A 24,909-nucleotide genomic window follows, 5' to 3' on the forward strand; every position below is an offset into this window, starting at 1 on the left:
CCTAACATATTTGCTATAAAAAGTCTCCTACTCATGTGTTCTCTGTATCCTTATACTCATAGGATGCAGTCTTTCTTCCTGGAAAGAATATCCAGTATTATTTGCCAAACTAGGTTCTGACATGCCGGAATAGATGCTGTGTTTTTCTATATAGAACCAGTCAAACCTGAGCCCCTTTCTTTTTTGATATAATTTAAGGCTCAAAGCATATTAAGGGAAACAATTGGTCCTAAAATATCTTCTGTTCTTTTCAATTTGCATGAAGGATATTATATATATGTACATTTTATATATACACCTATATATACATGCACACAGTAAATATATATACTCTATTCACATATTATACATAACTATACATAGTGCATATATAGAATATAGATAGATAGATACTGGGTGTATGTATATGTATATATAGTTACTGAGAATATTATATATGTACTATATACTGTAGCATATTACTCGGTAGTATATGTGAATTCTTATAACTTACTGTGTCCTCTTCTAACCAATGGCCTTTCTTCCAAGGATGGAAACATTTTTTTTCTGCCAAGGGTCATTTGTGTATTTATAAAACCACTCCTGGGCCATATAAAATTATCAGAGAGCTAGGTAGCCGCTGGCAGCTGAGAAGCATTTGTATCTGTTTTGTCACATACCAAATGGCTTCCCTAGCTTTATATAGCCCAAGGGCTACATGTTTCCCACTCCCACTAAAGTCTACTAGAATCCACATTCAGGGTTCCTGCAATTCTCAGCTCAGGTATCTGTCAGACTGTACTTCTTGAGTCTACAGCGTTCTTGCCTGTTAAATCTTTGAGTTATTTCTCTGTAGTGGAAAGTCTGATGCTTCATTTAAGTAATCAACTGGATGCTAAAACTATTCCATGGATAAAGAACAGGATATTTACACAGCCTCAAAAAAAATCTACTATAACTCACCAACTAATTATGTAAAGGAAGGATGTAACTTTAAGTGAAGAATATGGCAGACATCACTACAGGATAAGTGACCTACACATTTCAAAGACAGCAGTGTCGTGAAAGGCTAATGTATTGTAGATTAAGGGGGGTGGGGGGAAAGAAGATGTAAAAACTAGGTCCACAACTGGTTGTTCATATCTGTAATCCTAGTTACTCAGGAGGCTGAAATCTGAGGATTGTAGTTCAAAGCTAGCCTGGGCAGAAAAGGCCATGAGACTCTTATTTCCAATTAACCAGGAAAAAATAAAAGCCAGAAGTGGAGGCGTGGATCAAGTGGTAGAATACTAGTCTTCAGTGAGAAAAGGTATGAGACTGTGCTCTGGCCCTGAGTTTGAGCCTCAGTACTGGCATACACACACACACACACACACACACAAATATATACTAAAGTTTAAGGATATAGCTCAGTGGTTGAATATTGCCTAGAATGTATGAGGTATTGGTTCAGTCCTCAGAGTCAAATGCACACTCACAGAAGCAGTCAGGGGTAAAGGGACATGATATATGTACTTTTCTCTTAAATTCATGAGTAAAATAATACATATATACATTTATATGTTTATATATACACACAAATGTATCTATCTGTAAGCATGTAAAGTGGCAAATATTAGTAACTATGAATAAAATGTATAAAGGAAGTTTTTGTATTGTTGATATTAGCTTTTCTGTGTACAAAATAAGTGAATTATTAGTTACTTTTGCCATGCTATGTTGAAACATCTGACATTAACAATTTGCAAGAGAAGAAATATATTGTGGCTCAGTTTTAGGGAGTTCAGGCCACGATCACTTGGCCCCATGAACAGAACATCATGGCTGTGTGAACTTTGGGAGCAGGGACATGTAGTGTTGGAAAGCTGCTCACACCATGGAAGCCAGAAAGCTGAGAGATGAGATTGGGCCAAGGACAAGATATCTCCAAGGACCCTCCCCAAATGATGTACTTCCTCCAGCTAAGCTCACCTTCCAAAGCATTTGGAACCTCCTAAAATATCACCACCAGCTGAGGACCTAGACTTTAATACATGGGTTTATGGAGAATATTTCATATTCCATCAGATCGACCCAACAGGAACAGGAAGAACAGCAGGAAGTCATTAATGAGGGTGCAACAGACATTTTGGTATTGCGAAGAACAAAATAGGCTTCACAGCCTATGTGACTTCCCAAACTATGTTCTGGCATAGCAGAAAAGCAGTCACTGACAATAAAACAAGGGAACATGACTATGTTAGGATAAGACTTTATTGGCAAGAACATGTGGTCAACTGGGTTTGAAGCAGGGATTGACATTTATCTACCTCTGCACTAGACAAAATTTGACACTGTGGATGGCATCTTCTGATTTTCCTGTTTCTTCAGTACCCAGGACTAGATCTACCACCCAGGAAATTCTCCACAAATGTCATTTACATGAAGATGAGTGCTCTTCATGTTAGTTTGGGATTTTGATTCTCACAAGCAGTATAAACGTAACCAACTTACTTTTTACTTCTTTCCACGGTTGCTTGCTCTTAAATAACAGTATGACATTGGATGTGCCCACCTTTAAGTTGCTGAAATAAGTACACTACTCATGTGAAGGAGAAACTGATGGAAATACTAATATGGTTGTAAGAGATGGCACATTCTACCTATTTGCTAAAAAAATTAAAAAAAATCTGTGTTCCGGTATAACTAGAGCAACTGATATTGACACTTTCTTTTTCATTATAATGTTACTTTGGGGTCCTTATCAGGAAGGGTTTGAAAACCTAGAAGACAAAACACAGGCACAAATTCTGCCAGCTAGTTCAGACTTTGGACTAAATTACTTCCCAGGCCTCTGGCCTATTCTGCAGAGTTTGGCTATACCAAACCTTACTGTTCCTTAAAACAAAATCCTTGCTACACACATCATCTTTATTCTGTTTTTCTAGAGAATCCTTATGCCAGGTTGCCAATAGGACAAACATATTTATTATCCTCTTGCCTAAGTGGACTTGCCTGAGTAATTTATGTCTATAGCTGATCAGCACCTCTCTTTCCTTTTTATGGATATATATGACCATTACTTACATGAGTATACTCAATAATGTATAGTCAAATCTTGTTGACAGAAATTCTGCCATGTGATTTTGCCTATAAATCAAGCTTATGAAAATATATAGTTTAACTCTTTAGGGATAATCCCATTTACCCAATAATTAGGAGATCACCCACTAGAAAACACTTCCTGACAATTGTACAAAGTACATTAATGTTTTTACTTACAGCGGCATCTGAGGTCTGGCTATCTATTTCCTGGACACAACGACCATTCTGATTGTATAAGATGGTGTTTTAAGAAAGCTCTCAAGCATTGTTCTCCTCTGTAGTTACTTCACTTGAGCTTAGGTACCCTGCTGTTGTATTATTTTCCTGTGCCTACATTTGCATATTTCCATTGTGATAAACATCTGCACTCATTCTTCCTTCCTTCCTCCTGTCTTGGGGAAGACTTAGTGTCCCTCCTACTGCTCAATGCACCACAATGTGGTTTCAGCCCACTTCCCACCCTCCTCATCTCCTACCCCAAATATTTTTCCTGAGATCAAATAATGCAATCAGTTCACCAAATTCAGTAGAGCCTTCTGCTTCTAATTGTTGGATGAGCATTTTTCAAAATTCAATCCTCTCTAATGTCAGGTTTCCCTGACATTATTTATTCTAATTCTAATCACAAATGTCCATATGCCTAAGTAATTCTACTATTTGCCTTCACTGGTTCATCCTCTTTTCTTATAAATCTTCACTCTTGATTCATTTTTGTCTTCAAGCACTGCTTTTCTCTCATTATCTTGTAATGTCAACTGACCACTAACAAGGTTTTTTATTTTTTGTTTTGTTTTTTTGGACAGTCCTGGGCCTTGAACTCAGGGCCTGAGCACTGTCCCTGGCTTCTTTTTGCTCAAGGCTAGCACTCTGCCACTTGAGCCACAGCATCACTTCTGGCCGTTTTCTATATGTGTGATGCTGGGGAATCAAATCTAGGGCTTCATGTATACTAGGCAAGCACTCTTGCCACTAGGCCATATTCCCAACCCCACTAACAAGGTTTTTTTTTTTTTTTTTTTTTTGGCCAGTCGTGGGCCTTGGACTCAGGGCCCGAGCACTGTCCCTGGCCTCTTCTTGCTCAAGGCTAGCACTCTGCCACTTGAGCCACAGCGTCCACTCTGGCCGTTTTCCATATATGTGGTTCTGGGGAATCAAACCGAGAGCTTCATGTGTAGGAGGCAAGCACTCTTGCCACTAGGCCATACTCCCAGCCCCCACTAACAAGGTTTTAATGCCTCTTTTATGCTTACTTTTAAATCTCCATTTTCATTCTTATCTTTCCATGTACTCAAACTTACATAACTGTCCAGATGCAAATTTCTGATTATAGTCAAAGATTTGAGATTTCCTACTCTAAAAAAAAAAAATCCTCCCTTTTATTGAATAAAGTTTAAACATTTCATGTCATCACTGTTAGGTTTTTAAAGTAGGTAGCCGGTAAAGGAGAACACCACGCGGTATTCAGGCAGGAAAGAAAGTTTATTACCGAACTGCTGGCCTGTGGCCAAGATGATACGTGGCCGGAGAGAAGGGAGAGAGAGAGAGACCCCCACCCAGCCCTGCCTTATATCTAGGGCAGGGGCAAGGGGTGTGGCCAGGTGGATTAGGATGTGACCTCAGGAAAAGGGGAGGTAACTGCCTACAGGTCTGCAGGTTACCCAGGTAACTGGGTGGAGACTTAATGAGGTGGGGGCATCTTCATGGAGCCCTCAGGGAGAGGACCTAACAATCATAAACATATCTTCTATTGAATTTGTTCAATGTAGCTAAATGTGAGAAAAAAGAAGAAAATTAAACTCTTAATTTTATGAATATTATATATGTAACTATAGCTGGATATATTTATGTTGATATAAATCTCTTAAGATAAAATGAATGCAGTTTAATTTAAACAAATATTGAAACTTATAACAGAACATTATTTTTGGAAAACACCAATTTGGTATTGTCCCAAACACATTTGAGAATATAATTGGTGAAATGTGAATACTTACCATGGTCATTATTGCAAAAGCAATTTTCTTTAAATAGTTTATTAAGTAAGATTATTGGGCACTGGTGGCCCATACCTGTAATCTAGCTACTTAGGAAGCTGGGATCTGAGGATCATGATTCAAAGCCAGTTTGGGCAGGAAAGTTCTATCTCCAATTAGCCACCCCAAATTCCAGAAATGAAGATGTGCCCAAGTGGTAGAGAGCCATCCATGAGCGAAAAAGCTGGAGGGCAGTATCTAGGCCCTGAATTTAAGCCCTAGTATGCCATCAAAAATAACAACAAAAGGGCTGGGGATATAGCCTAGTGGCAAGAGTGCCTGCCTCGGATACACGAGGCCCTAGGTTCGATTCCCCAGCACCACATATACAGAAAACGGCCAGAAGCGGCGCTGTGGCTCAAGTGGCAGAGTGCTAGCCTTGAACAGGAAGAAGCCAGGGACAGTGCTCAGGCCCTGAGTCCAAGGCCCAGGACAGGCCAAAAAAAAAAAAATAAATAAAAAAATAAAAAAGAAGAAAAAGAAAAAGACAGGAGAAACAGAGTTGCCGGCGTTATTGATCAAGTGGCTCTCTTGTATCCTTTTGGTGCTTCAAATCTTTCTGGCTTCCATTTTCTTCCCCATCTCCTAGGAATACCTCTCTTTTCTTGTGTTTGGCCCATCCAGATATTCTCCTTATTTGAAGATTAAGCCTATAACAACCTAATCATGGAAATGACATCCACTTCTATCTAAGAGTTTTAAGGGACCTGCGTGGGACATTTTTGGGGAGTAGGGCAGGGGCAGGGACATATCTGCTGACCACAACTTTCTTCTGAACCAATGATCACTGACAAGGGGAATGAAGTACTGTACTTTGCTCAGATAAGCCTTTTGAGATGAATGGAAACACTGGGGAATGAACCACAATATTCATTATATACCCACATTATGATGCGTCTCCCAAGGAATGCCAATGTCATATAATACTCGGTTTTCCTGCGTGTTTTTCACAATGCATAATTGTGTGTGTTGGCTGAACATTATTTTAGAGGAGACAAAAAGGACAGATTTTATGTTAAGTTTAGCATTTAGGAAGAAACAAATGTTTTCCATCCTATTACAGTAAATTATTTTAAAGACAGAGCTGTTGAACTTGTTAAGGTGATAGCTGAATGATGGACACAGTCTGGGTTTTCTGGCAGGTCTTTATGTGACAATGGTATGTGAATTAGGGTAGCTATAGAGGACATTGATCCAGCTGTCACTGGTAGTCATCTCAGATGTCTGTGAATGATTTTCTATAAGCAATCATTGCCCACCTCACATTACCATCGAAAAGCCATTGATGGCATCATCAACTCTTAATGATGTCTAGCCCTGCTATAGGATTTCCTCCACAGCAATCAGGTAGCTTCACTCCTCTCCGACCCTTTCCTCATCTGCCGCTCTGCTCTGTCTGGTTGTTGAGGTGGAAGGGAAATCGGGTTAGAGCTTGTCATTCCTTCATATCGAATGTTGCTTGTTCTCTCCTTTTCATGTGTGACCTTTATCTTGACCCAAGATAAAGCATTTATTCTAAAGAGAATTTTTTTTGATCTGGCATGAATATCTACACAGGGGCCCTTTCCTCTTAGATCCTCTGAAGTAAGGATTTAGCCCTGTGGATTGAACCAGCTACGAGATTTCATGAAATTGGTAAGGTAGGAATCCTTCAAGAGTCTGAATCAGAGGTTCAGGTGAAGTATACATTTTCCTATATGGTTGAATTGCTCTCTGTTTTACATGCCCAAATGAGGCTTCAGAGCTGATAAAAATTTCTACAAATAATGAGATTTAGGGATAATGAATGTATTAGACAGATCTAGGATTGCTATGAATGTAATACTCTTAACAAATGAAAGGTCAACAGGAAATAAAATCTGATAGATCCCCATCCTTGTCTTTTTTTCAATTAATTTTTTATTTTAAAATACAAGCAGGTCCTAATTGGATATGATTACTTTAAGAAGTTAATCAAAAGTTACTCAGAGATTTGAGTTCTTATATGGTCTTTCTAATACCAGATTTTTTTTTTTTTTTGTCAGTTGTTGGGCTTGAACTCAGGGGCTGGGTGCTATCCCTGAGGTTTTTCACTCAAAGCTAGCACTCTACTGCTTTGAGCCACAGTGCCACTTCCAGTTTTCTGGTGGCTAGTTGGAGATAAGGGTCTCACGGACTTTCTTCCCTGGGGTGGCTTTGAACTGCAATCCTCAGATCAGTAGGTAGGATTATAGGCACGAGCCACTGGTCTATTCTAATACCAGATTTTGAAGCATTCATTGCCAATGGAATCACTAGGTCACTAAATTTCATTATCGGCTTACTATATGTCAATCATATTATAAAATATATTCTTGATAGAAATTAATTTTTATGATATATAAGTATGCATGTTTTAAAATTTTATTATTGAGAAACCATTATTTTCTTTGGATTACTTAAATTGCTCATCTAGTTTTAGAACTGTTAATACTGGCCTTATGAATAGACATAAAATAAATGTATTAGAAAGTGTATATTCTCAAAAACTTTTCTATTACTTGTTATGTAGGTTTCCCATTGCATTATATAGGTGAAATTATAAAATTAAATTATTTTAGATGAGAATTAATGAGAGTGAATAACTTATTAGCATAAATTGGTGAAATTGTGCCATCTAGTGCCCTTTACTAAAAAACAACTTGTATTTCCTTTAAGATAGACTTTTCAGTTTCTAGAATATTAAATGTGACCAATTAAAATGAATTTAGAAATCTATTTGTCAGAGGCCTAATATATGTATAAAGAATGTAAAGATAAATAATACAAAAGTGAGAATAAAATTGAGACACATTTCTAAAAGAATATTCTAGGAGCAAAAAAAAAAATTCCTAGTTATTTTCTAGGAATTAGCATGGTCATTCCAAGTAGTTCTAAGATTTGCTACAAGAAGCTTCATTCTGTGTGGATTGGGTGCTTTAATGGGGAGAGGAATAGGGAAGGAATGAGATCATGGAGACTGAAGTTTCTTCTCTTCCCTGCTTTTCTTAAAGTCTACTGTATTGCCTCCACAAGCTCTGTTCTGATCTCTGGGGGACAGAGTTTTGTATGTATTTGAATTAGAGAAGGAAAAGATGAACCTTATTGCATTAGGATAAATAGGAAATATAAGGGACACAATAGAGAAAAACGTGTGTGTGTGTGTGTGTGTGTGTGTGTGTGTGTGTGTGTCCTAGTAGCTAGAGTTGATTGATAGAAAACTATTCAATGTCCATATCTGGGTCTGTATGACTTTGGAATTGTCTACTTTTGGAGACCGAATTGTTTTTAATTCTCTCTCTCCCTTTCTCTCCTTGCTTCTTCTCTGCGAAGGTACTAGGGCTTGAACTTCAGGCCTCATTCTCTCTCTCTCTCTCTCTCTCTCTCTCTCTCTCTCTCTCTCTCTTTTTTTTGCCAGTCCTGGGGCTTGGACTCAGGGCCTGAGCACTGTCCCTGGCTTCTTTTTGCTCAAGGCTAGCACTCTGTCACTTGAGCCACAGTGCCACTTCTGGCCGTTTTCTGTATATGTGGTGCTGGGGAATTGAACCCAGGGCCTCATGTATACGAGGCAAGCACTCTTGCCACTAGGCCATATCCCCAGCCCCAGGCCTCATTCTCTTGATTGGCTTTCTTCTTCTTCTTTTTTTTTTTTTTTTCACAGCTGGCCCTCTACCTCTTGAACAATGCCTCCAGTCCAGCATCTTGCTGGCTAATTTTGAGATGGATTCCTGTGGACTTTTCTGTTTTCTTTTCAGAGCTCAGTCTCCTGAGTAGCTAGGATTATATGCGTGAGCCAATTGTTCTGGCTTCTAATTTTCAGATTTTTAAAAAATGTGTAGGTGGAAACAAAGGGGTAAAGCCTTTGGGTACCTTATAATATATTGTGCAGAAACAATGAATTCTTTGAAACCACAGTGTGTTAAAAATTTCTGAACCTTTTAACTTATGCTGTACATAGGATATAGCAATATCATTTGTGTCAGTTGTTGGGCCTATTCTCTTAGTCCTAGTTAACTAGTAACTTACATTTAAACATTATGCACCTAGCATCTTGTGACTTGCCTTGTTTTTGTCTAAATGTAACTTGTGTTTTGGGGAGTTGAATTAGCAGCTGTCTATCCACGAGCTATAAAATTCCTTTGAATTCACAAAACACACATGTAACTGCAAGTTATTTTTACTCATAGTAAAAATCATGTAACTTTAAGAAGTATATATATGGCCAGTCCCAAGGCTTGAACTCAGGGCCTGGGCACTGTCCTTGAGCTGCTTTTGCTCAAGGCTAGCACTCTACAACTTGAGCCACAGTACCAATTCTGGCTTTTTCTGTCTATGTGGTACTAAGGAATCGAACCCAGGGCTTTGTGCATGCTAGGCAAACACTCCACCACTAAGCCACATTCCCAGTCCTTTGTTGGATATATATATATATATTTTTGCCAGTCCTCGGCCTTGAACTCAGGGCCTGAGCACTGTCCCTGGCTTCTTTTTGCTCAAGGCTAGCACTCTGCCACTTGAGTCACAGTGCCACTTCTGGCCATTTTCTATATATATATGGTGCTGAGGAATTGAACCTAGGGCTTCAGGTATATGAGGCAAGCACTCTTGCCACTAGGCCATACTCCCAGCTCCCCTTGATGGATATTTTTGAGATAGAGTCTCACCAACTTTTCTGCCCAGTCTGACCTTGAACCATGACCTTTCTGCTCTTCAGCATCCTTAGGAGACAGTATTACAGGTACAAGCCACTCATATCCAGCAACCATTCTTAAGTATACACTTAAATAGGTTAACTGTATTCACATTGTTATGTAATGAGTCTCCAGAATTGTTTTATCTTTCAAAACTGAAATTCTTTAGCCCTTAAACAACAAGTCCTACTTTCCACCTCTTCAGTCCTTGGCAACTACGATTCTGCTTTCTCTTTCTATGTCTTTGATTTCTTTAGCTACTATGTACAGTGGAACTATGCAGTTATTTGACCTTTTGTGACTGGCTTATTTCATTTACCACTGTTGTTATATTCATCTGTGTTATATCATGTGACAAATCTCCTTCCTCATCAAATGTAGGTAAATGTAAGGCAATCATTTTTAAAGCAGTTAGATATTAGACAGAAGACTTAACTAATGAGGACTATAAATCAATTTGATATGGTATGTGTATATAATTGAAATGTGTATCTAACTGTAGTAAAACACAGTGACAACAGTCTTCTAAAACTATAAGAAATGTCTTAGTGGCCATAAAATAGAGAATAAAATGTCCTTTTTTTTTAGATTAAGAATTTATAAGTCGAGACACCTGAGATTTGAACTCATGACCCATGTAGTGTCCATTTTAACAATCTGAATTTAAGTGCCCCATCTACCAGTTGTAAATTTTTGAAAGCAATGTATTTTCAAAAACTGTTATTTGCTCTTCATTTTACTTTTTTTAGAAGGAAAAGTAATATGCTATATCATTCCATTCACACATTTTAAAAAGAAATAGTGCTTTTTTTTTTTTTTTTACTAATACACAACTAATAAAAATGCCACTAGATAATCCTAGAAAAACTCCGGATTTTTCTCCTGTCGCCTCTAGAGTCTTTTCTTTCTATGGTAGGAAATATGTGTTTTCTTTTCAATGTGACACCTAGGGAAAATGAAGTTAAAGTAACATTGAGATACTGTAAGACTACAGAGAGATTTGAACCTAACATGGAATATTATTAATTCTTATGTAGTTTCTTATTAGGAAGAAGAGTTCCAAAATACTGATATGTTAATTTTTTTAAACATCAATTATATTCTTGCTTGTTAGAGCTTGTCATTTTCCACTAGAGAACAGTGAAGAACAGCCTCATACCTATTAGTATTTTTAAGACAAGTTAATCCTACAACTACCTACCAGCTAGAAAGGAAAAAGTATTCTATTTCTAATTGTATTTCTGGTATGGGGACTTGAACTCAGGGCCTTCCTCTTGCCGAGCTGGCACTCTACCACTTGAGCTACAATTCCTAGCTAGCTTTTTGCTGGTTAGGTGGAAATGAAGTGCTCCAGACTTTTCTGTCTGGGATAGCTTCAAACCTTGATCCTCTTGATCTTAGCCTCCTTAGTTGTTAGAATTACAGGCATGAGCCATGGAGTCATGTTCTTTTCTTTTTACTACCATAAATGTACAATGGGGTTTTATTGTAACATTAATATATACAATATAATGTACTTTGATCAAATTACCCTCTCTGTACACCGGATAGGATTCTTGATGGAAAATAGCCCGAGACTATTAAAGGTGGATTCTGACATAGAGTTCTTGGGCCCTATGCAGAAGCTTAAAGTTAGGTGACTTGGATTAGTGGGGTGGACAGGGTGTTTGCAAGACCTTCATTTTGCTTTATGAACAGAGAGGGATGGATACTGCCTGGCATCTAATCACAGCAGCACCTGAAGCTGCTTCCAGTGGCCAGCTTTTCCCTCTGAGCAGTTTGGATAATGGCTGGGTCAAAATCAGGAGTGCATCTCCTGTGTTGCCCAGGTAGCTTGTATAACAGGAGTGGAGGGCAAGCTTGACCAGGCTAACCTAGGCTCTGCTTTGCACCGCTGCGCTTCTCTTTCACCGCTGTGATTCCTGATCTTTTCCCTTTTGCTTCAATTGTTTTTATTTTGCCTGTGCTGGGGATCCAACTAAGTCCCAGGGCTCAACCACACTTTGCTAAGTTTCTTCCCTGCCAGGGGAAAGGGTTCAAGGTCAAGTTAACCTTCACCCTCCTCTCAAGGTTTGTTTAAAATAGGAATATATTCTAGGTAGAGTACATAGAGAAGGTGTCCTCGCTAGTTGTTGGATAGGATCAAAATCTGGATTTAGTTATGAATTTATTTAATTTTATTTTGGTCGGTCGTGGGGCCTGGCGCTGTCCCTGAGCTCTTTTTGCTCAGAGCTAGAGCTCTGCCCCTTGGAGCCACGGTGCCACTTCTCTCACTGGTGCATTTAGGGCTGTTTTTGCACGGTGAAGCAGTCCCGGGAGAAGAAGCACCCGGGGGCCCAGTGCACACCTTCTCCCCTGCGGCGCTGGAGGGCCGGGGTGGGCCGGCTGGGAGGGCCTAGGCTCCGTGCGCATGCGCCCAGGACACACTCCCTCAGCTCGGCCTGGAAAGGCAGGACCCAACTCTCTTAGAGACCCCGGGGTGCTGGGGGAAGCGAGAAAGAGGAGGAGTCCTCAGACTTCCGGGGGCGGGGGAATGGGCGGAGCCAGAGCCGGAAGCAGCAGGTCGGGGGCGCCGGCTTCCTGAAGTCCCTCCCAGGGGAGGCGCTTGTGCTCTAGGGTGGTGGGCCAGGAAGGTCGTGTGGTTTCTGGGTGTCTAGCCATTCCCTCTGCCCCACTCACTTTACGGTAGGGCTAGAAATCGCCGGTGGGACCATTTGACACCACGATGGGCGGGGCAGCTGGGGCCTCTGCCGGCTCCCGGGCGCCCGCGGTTCCTCCTCAGGTCCCGGAGTGGCGTCGGCCTGCGGTGGCGCCGTAGCGCCCCTAGCGGCCGGGCGTGAGCCTCCCGGCCCCGCCCACCCCCGCCATGTATGACCGCGCGCCCCGCTTGCTCAGGCTGGCCGTAGGGGGCAGCACCGAGGCGCATGTGGGTCCGGGTTCCTATCAGGTACCTTTCCCCAAGGAGCAGGTGGCAGGTAAGATGCGCGAGGCGCCGTCCCCCCGCAGCCTGCTCGCGGAAAGCCAGGTGCTACCGCGCCCTCCTAGTCACAGAACACGGAACAAGCCGGGGAAGGGACACATCTGCCTCGTAGGCCCTGTCTTCCGCCTTCACCTGGCCATTTCCTATTAATTCTTTGAGAATCAGTGCAAATGAACTAATCTACCTGTCCTCAGGTATTTCTTCTGGCCTCTTAATATTCTTTTTATCAACACGTTTGATTCTATGTTGCAATTACTGTCAAAATACCGGAAGCCCCACTATACTGTGAATTGCTTCAGGACAGAAATCATGATCTTGACTCCACTATTCTCAGTTGTTAACCCAGTTACATAACATCAAGATCTCAAAAAAAAAAAGCATCTTGAAATAAAATTAAGATTTATGAACCACAAACAGCACAATTAGACATCCATAATTAATTGCTCACTCTGCTTAGAAGACAGTTTAAGTAATGTGTGATCAGGCCCTTGAACTGTTTTGAAGGACCATACTTAGTTGGCCTATGAAAGCAACAAGGAAACTCCATGTGTGGGAACACTGAACAGCCACATTGTTTTAATGGCATTCAGGGATACTATGCTGATAGTTGAGAGAAAAACAAAAATAGGTATCTCTAGTCAACTATCTGCTGAACAACTAGGCCAGATAATTTACAAGCAGCTACCTACCATCTGTACCTCACCTATCTTTTAGACCTCTAATGCACTGGACTATGCAGAAGTGTACACACTTATTTCAATTTAGTAGCAGGTAGATTATACATAGTATGATATGGCAAGAACAGATGTTGGGACATATCATTTACGTGTTACATTGAACTTTACAAGAGCTGGAGATCTTGGAGCTTTAAATACAGATATTTTGTTCCCATCCATTCTCTCTTTTAATTCCTTCTCTTGTATTAGCCACTTGGTCAATCTGCTTACTTTACTTTAATATGCTAGTAGCTCCTTTACCTTGGTTTAAAGCCATTTGATGAGGAAGAATCTCTTCTACTTAGGATTTGCAACCTAGAAGGGACATGACCAAGCTGCTCTGCTTTCATGAGTAGGAGCAATGTTGTGCTTAGTTTTTTCACATTTATCAAAGTAAAATTTCCCCATAGACAACTGACCTACTATACTGTGATAAAACATATTCCTTTCATAACATGACTGCTCTTGATACTATTGTGCTAAGTATATCATTGCTTAAGTTTTTTTTTTTTTGGCCAGTCCTGGGCCTTGGACTCAGGGCCTGAGCACTGTCCCTGGCTTCTTCCTGCTCAAGGCTAGCACTCTGCCACTTGAGCCACAGCGCCGCTTCTGGCCGTTTTCTGTATATGTGGTGCTGGGGAATGGAACCTAGGGCCTCGTGTATCCGAGGCAGGCACTCTTGCCACTAGGCTATATCCCCAGCCCATTGCTTAAGTTTATTTGTACAATAAACAATACTCCTCTCTAGCTGAATATTATTTCACTATATTCATTCTGTGTTAACATTTAAGTAGGGTGATGTTATCTTTCCCAGATTGCTTCTTTAATGGAGGAGCTTCATCTGCCTCAAAAGCATTAAGGGTCCTTGAGCCCAAACTTAAGTCTATGTGCTTATGTCAATAAGGATGACCTTATCTACTAATCAGAATACTGGAAAGCCATATCAGGAAGTGTGATCGTTGTGCAGATACTACCACGGAAGGTTTTAAAGGCCTAATTCTTTCTGTTTTCTGTGTGAAGAATACTCTGTTGTCTGTCTGTCAGTGTGGCTCTGAAACTTATCTTTTAAACCCACTCTTTTTTTCCACCACAGACTGACTTTTATTGCTCATGCCAGTTTGATTTATCTTTTGCTGTCAGTGCCTCAAACTCAATATCTCCCAAACTGAACTCATTTCTTTCCTCTTTTTTTCTCTATTATATTCTTAATTTTTTTCTCTGTCAGTTTGATTTATTGTTTGAATTTGGTGCCTCACACGTCAATTTATCTTGATGTTCCAAATCAAACTCCACTAGACTCAATTCTCCAGAACCTTCATTGGTTATTGTTTGTAGCATATTTATTTACCTCATTTCTCCACTATTTGTAGCCAAGTTTTTAATCTTATTCATTATTGTACCCTTACATACATGTGATATATGTAACAGAGATCTCAATATTGTTGAATGAATGCCTGAAGGTGCAATTTAGCCTATCAGATATTAACTCTTTATTATTTACTATGTAGAACACAATGCTAAGGTGACCAACAGACCATACTGACTTATCTAGGACTATCCTAGTTTAAGCACTAAAGGTCCATGTCATGGAAAACTTGCATAGTTGGTCACCTTAACTTTAAAACATTTGGTATATGGCTACAAATAAGAAGAAAAGTTCCTTTTGTGGAACTATCATTACAGTTATTTAAATTTTCCTGTGGAGATGTAATAATACTTTTATAGAAAAGTTACATTAAGTTTTTATATTGTCAAGGCAATTATCTTCTCTACACTCCAACTCTAGGTTGTCTCTGTAAGCTTATAATTATTATTTTCAACAATATATGTTGTTTTAAGTGATAAAACAGGTCTTCTGAGGAGGAAATAATTTACATTAGTTAAATATAAATGCCATTTTTATTCCAAGAAAATAGAATAGAATAAAAAAGATATTGTTTTGTCTTTTATTTCCTCTAGATAATTTTTTCTGTTATTAAATAAAGTTAGTTCTACAGATTCTTATGCTATATATGTATGTATGTGTATATATATATATATAGAGAGAGAGAGAGAGAGAGTTGGGATTTTGCATTCAAAAATTTTAATGCATTAACTTCTGTGACTAGCCACTAGTTCTAAAACTATAATCTTAACATTGAGTTACTATGTGATTACATGTATTTCAAGTGTCTTTTCTCTGATATCTTTGGAATCCTGTCTTATCTGCCAGTGTTATGATTTTATTTTACTAGATGGCTATGCACCATTTCTCTCCTGGAGTGCCAGAGAAAGTTCTTTTACTGTTTCCTCCAATACTGGAAAAGCTCTTCCAGGCCCAGGACAGTATAATATTTCAAAATCACAGGTACATTTATAAAGTTATGATCATCTCAGTTAATAAAAACCATATTTTCATTTCATACTCTGAATTACCATTTGCCATATTCAGGTTTTGTTTATGCCATCTTCTTACTCTTTTCAATCTATACTTTGTAATTCAGATAACAAATTAAATGCATTTCATTATTTTGATATTATTATTATTCCGATAATTTTCTATACTCTATAAGAGATAAAATATTGTCAGGTAGTGAATATTATTATTGTTATATGTTATTATATTTATACTAATTATTCTGATATTATAATGATTCTGATTATTCTCTATACTTCATAAGAGATAAAATATTGCCAGGTAGTGAATAGTACCTGAGATTGGAGAATGATACTCTTGGATAAATTAGGGTTCCTTGAAGCTGTGCGAATGGTCCAGGTATGTACAAAAGGCGTGACACTAGAGTGAAGGAGTTGGTTTGGTGTCAGTGTTTTGGCCATTGTTTCATCTCTGTTCTGTTTCTGCATAATCTCCAGAGTCTATGGCCAGAATATTTTCTGTGGTACTACCCATTGATGCTCAAACATAGTAGATATAGCAGAGCCAAAATAGCTCGGTTGGAAGAGCATTAGACTGAAGCAATAATAGACATAGCAATGTCAGTACCTTCATAATAATGTATGTTGTGTATTATCCTTTTGGAATTTTATTTCACTTAAGTGATTACCAATCACTTGATAGTTTTCAGATTCTTTAGAATTGAGATATGTGGTGTGATGAGCCATGGAGGATTCCTTCCAATGTGTGCTAACTATTCATTAAACAATGCTTAAAAATAATCTCAGCATCAAATCAAGTTTTTCTGGTAAGCACACATAAAATTCCATGGAACTATCTAATGCATTATATATGAAAATAACTAAACAAGCTTGGAAAGCTTGCCTTTTCCTTGTAATATGAATTCTAGCATTTCAAAATCTTGGAAGTGTAAACTTTTCAATGACTTGCAAGACATGCAATTTCCCCTTCTGTTTTATAGCAACTGTTTTTGGCAAATGCTGTCTTAGATTCCTGTTTTAAAGCTACATTTTTTGATATTTTTGTAGAATGTTGTACCTACAGTAAATATTAGTCCAATTTTGAGGTTAAAACTGAAAGTTGTAATTGTTATCTCATTATCCTCTTACTAGAACTGTTTTCTGTTCATGGTCTTAACTTCCTTAGATTGAGGTTTAAAACTTTTATTAATATTGAATACTTATGAAATAAGAATTAGTTATAAAACACTTTTAATTATTTAGTAATATTTTTCTGTTTATCTTAGAGTAATATAAAAGGAGGCAACAGTCTACAAAACCGAGAAATACGTTTTAAGAAGATTATTTCAGATAATCCAGGACCTGCAAGCTATAATCATTGTTATCCTGGTTCATTACATATGAACCAGAAATTACTAGATGCTAAAGAGCAACTTCAGTTTGTATGTATTTTAAATTATGCTTAATAATGATATTTCTCTTAGATAAAATCAAATAGAGAAGCTCTTCTATTTAGCTGCTTTCCCAGGTAGCCTTTCTATTCTTGATAAATCTGTAATAACTTCCAGTGTCCACAGTGTATAGGATGTAAGGATGATTTAAAAAGAACTACCTGTTTACTTATATAAAGAGTAGTCTACATAAGTTCAGAGGCTGTTCCAAGTTCTGTTAATAAAATGGAGAAATTACAAACATTATTCCCTGGCCCATGGATGTAGGTAGTACAGCACTTGCCTAGTGTGTATGATGTTCTGCAGTTGACCCTAGCACCACAAACAACAACAACAAAAACCCTATACTAAACCAAACCATAAGACCAAAATGTCATGAAATAAGACAGCTGAAACAAGCAAGTCAGAAATTTAGATAGGAGAGACATATTGGTAGATTGTTATTCAAGACAACATGTGAAAGGTGGTAATTTAATGATCATGTAATTAAATGCTGTAAGAATTTTAGGGAGGACTGCTATTTTATGGAAAGACATAATTTATTGAGGATTCATCAAAATGGTTGACCTACTCATTCACAATAAATAATACTTAGTGGGCATGGTCACATTTTATTTATAGTGGTTCCCTTTTGTGATAATATCCTAACAGCCCATGTTAAGTATATTTTAATCAGGTCACTGTTTAGGAATTTATATTTTAGGGCTAAGTCCTTGGTTGGATAATCTCAGTATGGTGATAGTGAAGTTATGTTTAATAACCTGTATTTAAACATCAGATATTTTATGTGTAGGAATAAAGTAAATATTCACTTGCTTATGTTAAAGGTTTATCAAACTTGCTGAGTGACTGTATGCTAGACATAGTGCTAGCTGCTTGTGACACATAGAAGATAAGCTTTGCTTCTTGAGATTTATGTTTTTAACTGAGTAATAATGATTGAAACATGGTACAATGCAGTTGCAATCGTATTTTAGAGTCAAAACAAAGGGTTTACTATTAACTCAAAGTAGAGTCTTTGGAGGAATAGGGAACCCCGTCTTAAAGAAAGATTGACAATGTAATCACAAGAATTGTAGTCACAGAAAATCATATGAGTAAAGACATTGAGGAGCTTAGTAGCATAGGGTGACATATGTGTGCCACCATATCCGGCTTAGGTTTGTGGAGATGGACCTCTCACAAACCTTTTGCTTGGACTAGCCTCAAATTATAGTCCTCACGTCACTACCTCCTGAGTAGCTAGGATTACTGACATGAGCCAGTACACGTGGCTATAAGAACGTTTCTGAGATGGCTATAAGAATGCTTTTAAAGAATCAGGAACATTGTCTTTACTAAGAAAGATAAATAGCTGACCAAAATGAGGTCAATCCTATCCTTGCTTCTCCTTTTTTTTTTTTTGGTCAGTCCTGGGTTTGAACTTAGGGCCTGGACACTCTCCCTGAGCTTCCTTTTTCTTTTCTTTTCTTTTTTTTTTTGCTAAAGGCTAGCACTCTTACCCCTTGAGCCATAGCACCACTTCCCACGTTTTCCATTTATGTGGTACTAAGGAATGGAACCTAGGGCTTCATGCATTCTAGGCAAGCACTCTACCACTAAGCTGCATTCCCAGCCCAAATCCTTGCTTCTTAAGTTGCATTACTAGTATCACTCTCTTAGTTTATGAGTTAAATTGTGAATTCATTCTTTAAAGCTACATTCACAAAAAGTACATTTTTGGTTCATATTATAGAATCTATTAAGTCAATATTTAATAGTTGGCTTTTAGTAAATTTTGATATTTCATTTTTGTTCTCTTTCCTTTTACCTTTGAATAAATAACAAAATATTTTTTCATCTTTGTAAAATATTTTATCTTTGAAGAAAAGTTCAAGACCCTCTACAGTTAACAGAAGTCTCGATATCCCTTCAATTCCTTCCTATAGACAGTCACATGGTTATGAAATTAGTGATGATGGAAGTATCAAGAGACTCTCTCCACCCTGTACTGATAGCACACTAGGTCCTGCTTACTACAGTCCTCAACTTGTAAGTATAATGTGTTTTTCTCATGACAGTTGGAGGATTAGTTATGACTGTTTTAATTCACATAATACTTACTGACTGCCATAACAAATAGTCTCTCAAATTTCAGTGACTTCATGCAGTAGATTTTTAAAATACTTGTATAAGATCTAGAAGAAGAAATCCCAGTAAAGTAAATGGCAACAATTAAGCGGAGAGTTAATGAAATTCTAAAGAGACATCTATCGTAACTATATTCTCAGTATTTAGTTTGACCTTCATTCCTAGTATACTTTAGTTATTTATTAGTAGGCATCTTTGTCTTTGGACTTAAGCTCAAAACATTAGAAGCCATTTGGTTTGTGGCAATTGATAATCTGGGGAGTTTTTAGACCATTTGGTCTAAAATTGAATTATTAGCATCTTTTTCCTAAAGTATTTTTATTGTTACTTATATAATTAATTGAATACATAGTATATAATAATAATGGATATGCATGTACCCATCACCCATTTATATACATGTACACATATATACATAGTATGCATATATATATTCACATACACATATATTCACATATAAAACCCATGAAACAATTCATTATACTTGAGGTAGTTGTATTTTAAAATGTTTTAAATATGTTGCTAGATATTACTTCAATTTCTCTCTTAAAATTTTTATTATGCTGTTTTTATGACCATTCTCATATAAATCATAACATCTGCTCTGTTCTTTTTTTTTTCTGTGTCAGTCCTGGGGGTTGAATTCAGGGCCTGGGTGCCCCCCTTGAGCTTTTTTGCTGAAGGCTAGCCCTCTTATCACTTGAGCCACAGCTTCAACCTTTGGCTCTTTGGGAGAAGTTTATTGGAGGAAAGAATCTCACAGATTTTTCTGCCTGCGCTGGCTCTGAATTCTGATCCTCGCATGATTACAGGTGTGAACCACTGGTGCCCAGCTTACACCTGCTTTTCCAAAGAATTAAATAAATGTTATCAGTAGATATGATGCCCTTTCATTTAGAGTTTTATTTTCAGATTTAATCATATGTATGTATTAGACCAAATTCATATCTTTCCTCCACTTGTATGTTTCTTAAAAAAACATGAGTTTACTTTTTAGTTCCCTCCCCACTGCATATTTTCTTAGCACAAAGGGGATGGATTTCATTTTGACATCCCTATATACATACAATGTACCTGTATTCACCTTCCTGTCACTGTCGGTTATCCTGTCTCCCCTCTTCCCAAACCAATTTCAACAAACCTCTTGGTTCCATTTCCACTTGTACACAGAGAATAAAAAAATCAAAGTTTATAGAAATGTTTCAATAATAAAAATATTATCCACATGTCAATCACACAGGTCCTACAATTGTTAATATTTTATTAATATTTTTTTCTTCATATATTTATATTGTTTATTATACCATTTCAAAATACATTTTGGACATGATGCCTAGTTATACCCTATAGACTTCAGTGTAAGACATTCCCTTTTATGACAATAATGCAATTATCAGAGTCAGGAAATTCTGTACATGTGATGTTATTATCTAGTCAACAGATCTCAGAATATGTCTCTCAATTATGTCAATTATATCTTATATAGAAAAAAGGTCTTGGTTTAGAGTCCAGTCTGGTATTACAAGTTGTGTTTGATTTGACATGTCCCCTTAGGTGCCTTTAATTTGGAACTTCTCTTCATTTGTTCCTTGCTTTTTTTCTTTTTTTGCCAGTCCTGGGCCCTGAACTCAGGGCCTGAGCATTGTCCCTGGCTTCCTTTTGCTCAAGGCTAGCACTCTGCCACTTGAGCCACAGTGCCATTTCTGGCCATTTTCTGTATATGTGGTGCTGGGGAATCGAACCCAGGGCCTCATGTGTATGAGGCAGGCACTCTTGCCACTAGGCCATATCCCCAGCCCCTGTTCCTTGCTTTTTCAACATTGATTCTTGCAAGGCTCGGGATTGCTATTGTGAGGAAAGATGCACTACTTTTGGGTTTGGTCTATTTTCTTATGAATAGATAAAAGTGGTATATTTTGACCCGAGTCTTGATGGAATTTGCTTATCTTGTAGTTGGTAATAGTTACTAGGGGTGGGTGTTTTTAGTTCCCTTAAGTTTTTTATTTTTTCAATTTATAAATATTTTTGGACAGTTATTTTAAGACAAAGTGGATACCCAATTTCATCAGATTGAATTAATAATTGACTTATCTTCAAGTTTACTGATACTTTGTTATGCAGTTCAAATGTATTGCTGGATTCATCTAGTAAAATTTTCATTTTTATTATTGTAGATTATTTTAGTTTCTTCCCCATTTTTTTCTTTTATAGCACCAAGAGATTTGGGTTTTGTTGTCTTTACATAGTTTCAGAGACCCGAGAGAGACTGTCAAACTCACCAGCATGTATATAATGACAAACCCAGAAAGAGAGGCAAGAGGGAAGGGGTAGTAGACACTATTTCAAGAAATAATGTCTAAAAATGATAAAAATAATATGTTTCTGTTGTGTCTCTAAATAGTATATGTATTCTGTTTTCTCTCTAGAAAGCTCTACTCTTGTCTGTCCATGGAGACTCTGTCTTAAGAGTATTTCATTCTTTTCTCTAATCCATGCTTGGTTTTTCAGGCCTTTTTTCTAACATATCTTAATAGCAAGCTAGTAATTAGTCTTCATCAATAGAAGCATGAAACTTAGATCTTTGTTTATATATATATATATAATATATTATAACAGCAAAAAAGTTATGGTGAACTTTATTGAAGTTTTATGGTGTGAAACCAGAATATTCTCTGCAAGGGGAAAGACAAAATATGAGGTTCAGTACATGGAGCTAGACTGCCTAGGTTTGTTTTCTGATTTCATCACTTAGTAGTTATTTGCAAATTACTTAAACTCTTTGTGCTTAGAGTTTTATCTGAAAATAACCTGGGGAAAAGCTATACTTTAATATAGTGGAATTAGTATTTATTTTTTCACCATAGTCATAGATCCTTGTCATTAATATAAGTAATTTCTTGATTATTCTTAAATTTCAAAGTATAATTCTTGATTTAAAATGGTCTTTTTATGTGAACTCTTTTTTTCTGTTTTGGAAAAATGTATCATCTATCTTAAGTCTAGAATAATGCCTCCAAGCTTTCCTTGATGTATGAAGTCTTTTTCTCATATGAATAAGCATTACTTTGACATGTAAACTTTATTTCTTTCTGGATAAATTATTCATAGAAAATAGAGAAAAGGAAGAAAATTCATTTCACAATAGGTTCAATTTATTTGATAACCTGTCTTAGTAATTACTGAGTCAGTTCAGCATGTACTCAGTAGAATAAAAATCTAAATGTAATTTATGAAAACAAGTTATGTAAAACACAGATTTACATATAAATTAAAGGCATAGTTCTTAGTATTCAAAAAGATTCAGTGAAGTTTAATTGGAATTGAGTTGTGATTTTTTTTTTTTGAGAAGTCCTCATCTTGAATTTGAGAGCTTGAGGTTGAGTGGCAAAGCTTAGTAACTGAAGGCATTATTTTCTTCTGTTTCTCCCAAAGAGTAGACATTTCACAGGCTACTAGGTAGCTGATTCTGTAGTAATGTTAAATCAAATAGTACTCAAATTTCATATATATATATATATATATATATATATATTTTTTTTTTTTTGCCAGTCCTGGGGTTTGAACTCTGGGCCTGGGGTCTGTCCCTGATTTTTTGCTCTCTATCACTTGAGCCACAGCACCATTTTAGGCTTTTTCTGTGATTAACTGGAGATAAGAGTCTCTCAGACTTTCCTGCCTATACTGGCTTCAAACTACAATCCTCAGATTGCAGCCTCTTGAGTAGCTGGAATTACAGATGTGAGACACCGGTGCCCAGCTCAAATAATTTTTTGCAGCTCTTTAGCTGCTTAGTGAGGCAGTAGTGTGTGTGGGATCAGCTTTTTGGTGTGAACACTATTAGAAGATTAGGAAGGCAACATATGGGTAGTTATTGGGGTTCTTCCTGTACTATCCAGTCACATCTACTGAAGATATCTGAAAAAGTGTAAATTTAGAATCAAGAGCTATAGGACTGAGGCCAGCAACTGTTATGCTGTAGCTAAATTTAAATGAGAAAGAGAAATTCACTACGTAAATTAATTTGTATATTTTGAAAGATAAACCCTAGCTTCTTCATGTTTATAAAAGCCCAAGTAACTGTCTGAAATAGATGTGTTTTTGAAGATGGGCTTCATAATAAAATTAGTATTGGCATGATGACACTGTGCTCTTGGGTAACGATGACATGTGGGAAGGTACCTGGGCATTTCCATGGAAAGCAGTCCATTAGTGTTCAAATGGATGCACTTTGGGCTGTTAATTCTTCACAAATTCCATTTCCATATATAATTATGGAACAATATGGGATAAAAATTGCTCAGTCCTTTCTTCATTCATTTAAGTGTCAATGAGAGTGGCAGTTCATAATTCTTCTTTAAATTTTATTATGGCATTCACTTAAAATGATGTAGCTCCATGCTGGTTATGCTTCAATTAAGTCATATTTTATTTGCTAATAACTTTCCAAGTTGACAATGACCTTGAAGTTGGTACTGTCAATACCTTTGAGATAAAAGCAAATGTGATTTAGAATTTAGTACATTCATTTATTCTTTGTTTTCTTTCTATAGTTTTAAAAGATAAATTTAATTTCATATTGGATGTTCATCTCAATACATTAAGGAAAGTCATTAAGGAATTGTTGCTCACATATTAAATAAATGAAATTTTATTGTATAATCTGGAAAAGGGTTTTGCTAAGGTTTTGAATTTTTTGTATGTTTATGCACACACATCTATAATTTTTCCTTTTATTGGATTACATTTTGAATTGTTTAATAGTTGGCCAATAAAAATCTCAGTAATGTGAATGTGAATGTGAAGAAGGATTCGTAGGATTCTTCTCAAAGTCCTGAATCTCTCTGCTAACAGTTATTATAGCCAGGCACCAATTTTGCACCAATAATCCTAGCTACTCAGGAAGATGAGATAATGGTTCGAAGCCAGTCCAGGAAGATAAATCCAAGACTCTCCTGTGTCCAGTTAACTACCAAGAAGCCCAAACTGGAGCTATGACTCAAGACTCAAGTGGTAGAGTTCTAGTTATGAGCAGAAAAAGTAGAGCAAGAACTATAGGCCCTGAGTTCAAGCCCCTGTACCAGCACTTAAGCACATGTGCATGTGCTTGCATACATGTGTACACACACATACACACTCGACTATAAAAGCGTAACACATACTTAAAAGGATAACTCAGTGATACAGCAGTTGTGTAGCATCCACAAGGGCCTAGGCTCAATTCCCAGCATTGAAAGACACTTGATATGATCTTTTTTAAGGCCAAAAATTGTAACATAAGGGGTACTCTATCAAGATTTGCTTTTGTTATTATCTAAGTAGTTGTACAAAGGGGTTCCAATTTAACATACTAATTGAAGAGTACAATGCATTTTGTTCAATGTCACCTCTTCCATCATTGTCTACCCATCTATCTCAAGGTACTCTTTTAAAATATTGATTTGTGATGTAAGTTATGGTAATTAGATATGTTCTTGTTTGCATTACATAAAATAT

The 24,909-nt window shown here is 37.3% G+C and overlaps 1 protein-coding gene across 7 annotated transcripts in view; it reads left to right on the plus strand.

The window, feature by feature from the left end:
- The first annotated feature begins 12,308 nt into the window (after positions 1–12,308).
- Stpg2 (sperm tail PG-rich repeat containing 2) overlaps positions 12,309–24,909 on the plus strand; it is a 239,154-nt gene continuing 226,553 nt past the window's right edge. For 2 of the 7 annotated variants that reach the window (XM_048333473.1, XM_048333480.1), the window contains exons 1-4: positions 12,310–12,759; positions 15,715–15,827; positions 17,122–17,277; positions 19,153–19,317. In XM_048333473.1, coding sequence (XP_048189430.1) covers positions 12,651–12,759; positions 15,715–15,827; positions 17,122–17,277; positions 19,153–19,317 — 543 coding nt within the window. In that variant the 5' untranslated portion in view covers positions 12,310–12,650. Of the gene's footprint in view, positions 12,760–15,714; positions 15,828–17,121; positions 17,278–19,152; positions 19,318–24,909 lie in introns of all 7 variants that reach the window. The other 5 variants (XM_048333478.1, XM_048333476.1, XM_048333474.1 and 2 more) reach the window with 4 other exon arrangements.

Source organism: Perognathus longimembris, chromosome 24 (assembly GCF_023159225.1).
Source record: "Perognathus longimembris pacificus isolate PPM17 chromosome 24, ASM2315922v1, whole genome shotgun sequence".
NCBI classification, from domain to species: domain Eukaryota; kingdom Metazoa; phylum Chordata; class Mammalia; order Rodentia; family Heteromyidae; genus Perognathus; species Perognathus longimembris.